This window comes from Diorhabda sublineata, unplaced genomic scaffold (assembly GCF_026230105.1).
Source record: "Diorhabda sublineata isolate icDioSubl1.1 unplaced genomic scaffold, icDioSubl1.1 Dsub_116, whole genome shotgun sequence".
NCBI classification, from domain to species: domain Eukaryota; kingdom Metazoa; phylum Arthropoda; class Insecta; order Coleoptera; family Chrysomelidae; genus Diorhabda; species Diorhabda sublineata.
The window spans coordinates 45,164-47,273 of NW_026614042.1; the positions used below are offsets into that span (position 1 = coordinate 45,164).

A 2,110-nucleotide genomic window follows, 5' to 3' on the forward strand; every position below is an offset into this window, starting at 1 on the left:
TTTTGTGGCTGAGTCTCCGAGATGATTCAGCAACATATCTTTTAATCATTATAAATGTAAACTTATAATATTGTACCTTGATTTAAATGGAGACTTTAAATAATTTTTCAAATTCTGTTTAATAATTTTAAAAATACTTATGTACTTTGATGAAAAGGTATAAGGAAGGGATAGGAAGGAAATAGCTATGAAAACAGCTAATATTTAATACAGCTAGCATGTTAAATCGAATGTTTCCGCAGAATAGCTATGAACTGATCTCTCAACCTCACTCTGTTTTTCTTAGGTGGATAACTTTACAAAAATACTACTTAAAAAAGATTACCAATACTAGATGCATTGCCGTTTGTATCCATAAGGAACAGAGTCATAGTTTTCAATTCGTTTCCGTTTAGTAAAAGTGGTGCGGAATACTTTAGTTACCTCTTTGGTGACGACAGAATGGTTGGTATTTCTTAATATATTTCGAGTAGTTACGTACTCTTCGGTGGCATCGTTAAGGACCATATCTTTTAATTTATTGAAATTTACTTGTTTATGTGTGCTATAATTAAGTGTTATCCCTTTAACTTTTATAATATCAATGGTTTTATCTTTATCTGTCGAATAAACCCTATAAACATAGAGCTTAGGGCCGCCTGAGACAAAGTCTGTAATATAACTACCCTCACCGTATTCAGCTAGCTCGTCCGTCATCTCGCCGAGATAGCTTCCAATGGGTACTTCATACGTATCTCCAGGGCGCGAGACGTAGATAGCAGAATCAGTATCGTGGTACATTACTCTATCACCTAGTTTCTCGAGATATGAATATAGTTTTAGTCTAGCATGTGCGGTCGTGAAGGCTGCCAAAACAACATTTACGGTCGGTAGAGAAGTGTATGCCTCATCTTTAAAGGACCAGTTAACGATGAGAGTGTTCTCGTTAACTGGGAATATATGGTTAACTTCTTTGTAAGGCTGTGACAGAATATCTAATAGTTCTGCTGGGTCATTAACAATAGAACATTTGCTCTGGTTCTCTAATTGTCCAAGTTTTCCCCAGAAGCTAGTAATTATAGATTTGCCGACTTGTCTACGCCCAGAATTGTACTCAATTTCATCGGGGTTTAGCTCTACTCCCTCTCTGTCAAAATATTCTTTTATATACATCTTTTTGTCTTCATCAGTCTTACACTCTGGAGGCCACCCGCTAGCTTGTTGTTTTATTTTTAAAAATTTAGAAATATATTCAGCAAAAAGACCGCCAGACTTTGTGGAAGGATCGTACTGTACCGTTTCATATTCCCAAATTTCATATATACCTAATATTTTATAGCCTTTTTCTGAAGCTTTTGTCACCTCGTCCATTACCCAAGTCCCCGTAATTGCACGCTCTTCGTCCGCATGACTACACTCTTCCTTTAACATATTTTCACAACAAGTACGGCATAGAGGGAAAATTAATTTATTGTTTGTTTTATATGGAAGAACGGGATGATAGAGATTTGTAGGTGGTAACACTTTACATTTAATTAATCCATTTGTAGTCTTTAGATCTAAAGCATAACATGCTTCTCCCACATAAACCTCTGGATGACCTATGGGGTATTTTCCATATTTGTTTATGTACGGATAGAGGCTGCAAATATCCCGATAATTTATTTTCTCCCCTTCCTTACAAGAATAATATAATTTTGTGGCGTCTGTTCGCCCACCGTAAAAAGCGTCACGAGGCTCCAGAGGTGTTTGTGAAAAGAGAGGGTGTTTTTCAGTATATTTGCTGATTTCAGAATTTTCAGACATCTCCCGACGAAAATCACACTCCCATTTCACAAGCCCTTCGTAACCTAACTGTCTTAATTTTTCATTTTTTGCCGAGGTTGCTTCATAACGTTGTTTATATGTGAGGGATGGATCCTCATAGGTAGGTGTGCCACGTTTGTATTTAATACATTTTGGACACCCATGAAAGTAACAACCCTCAAATTCAAAGACTTCTCGTGTGGTATTACAGTACCTGTCCAACTTAAGGCCGTTAATAACAACTTCTCTGCCCCGAGATGCGTGTTCTATTTTTATACCTCTCTGCCGTTCTTCCCAAATCAGCCATTGAATTGCTATCTTTGAT

General features: G+C 36.9%; 1 protein-coding gene across 1 annotated transcript; it reads right to left on the reverse strand.

The window, feature by feature from the left end:
* Positions 1 to 330: 330 nt before the first annotated feature.
* Positions 331 to 1,785, reverse strand: LOC130452016 (uncharacterized). Its single transcript, XM_056791374.1, has one exon. It carries the CDS (start codon positions 1,783 to 1,785, stop codon positions 331 to 333), a length of 1,455 nt encoding a protein of 484 aa, XP_056647352.1.
* Between the last annotated feature and the right edge of the window lie 325 nt (positions 1,786 to 2,110).

What these genes read in the sequence shown, in the direction of transcription:
- LOC130452016 (XM_056791374.1), bottom strand. Translation starts at nt 1,785, where the DNA reads ATGTCTGAAAATTCTGAAATCAGCAAATATACTGAAAAACACCCTCTC.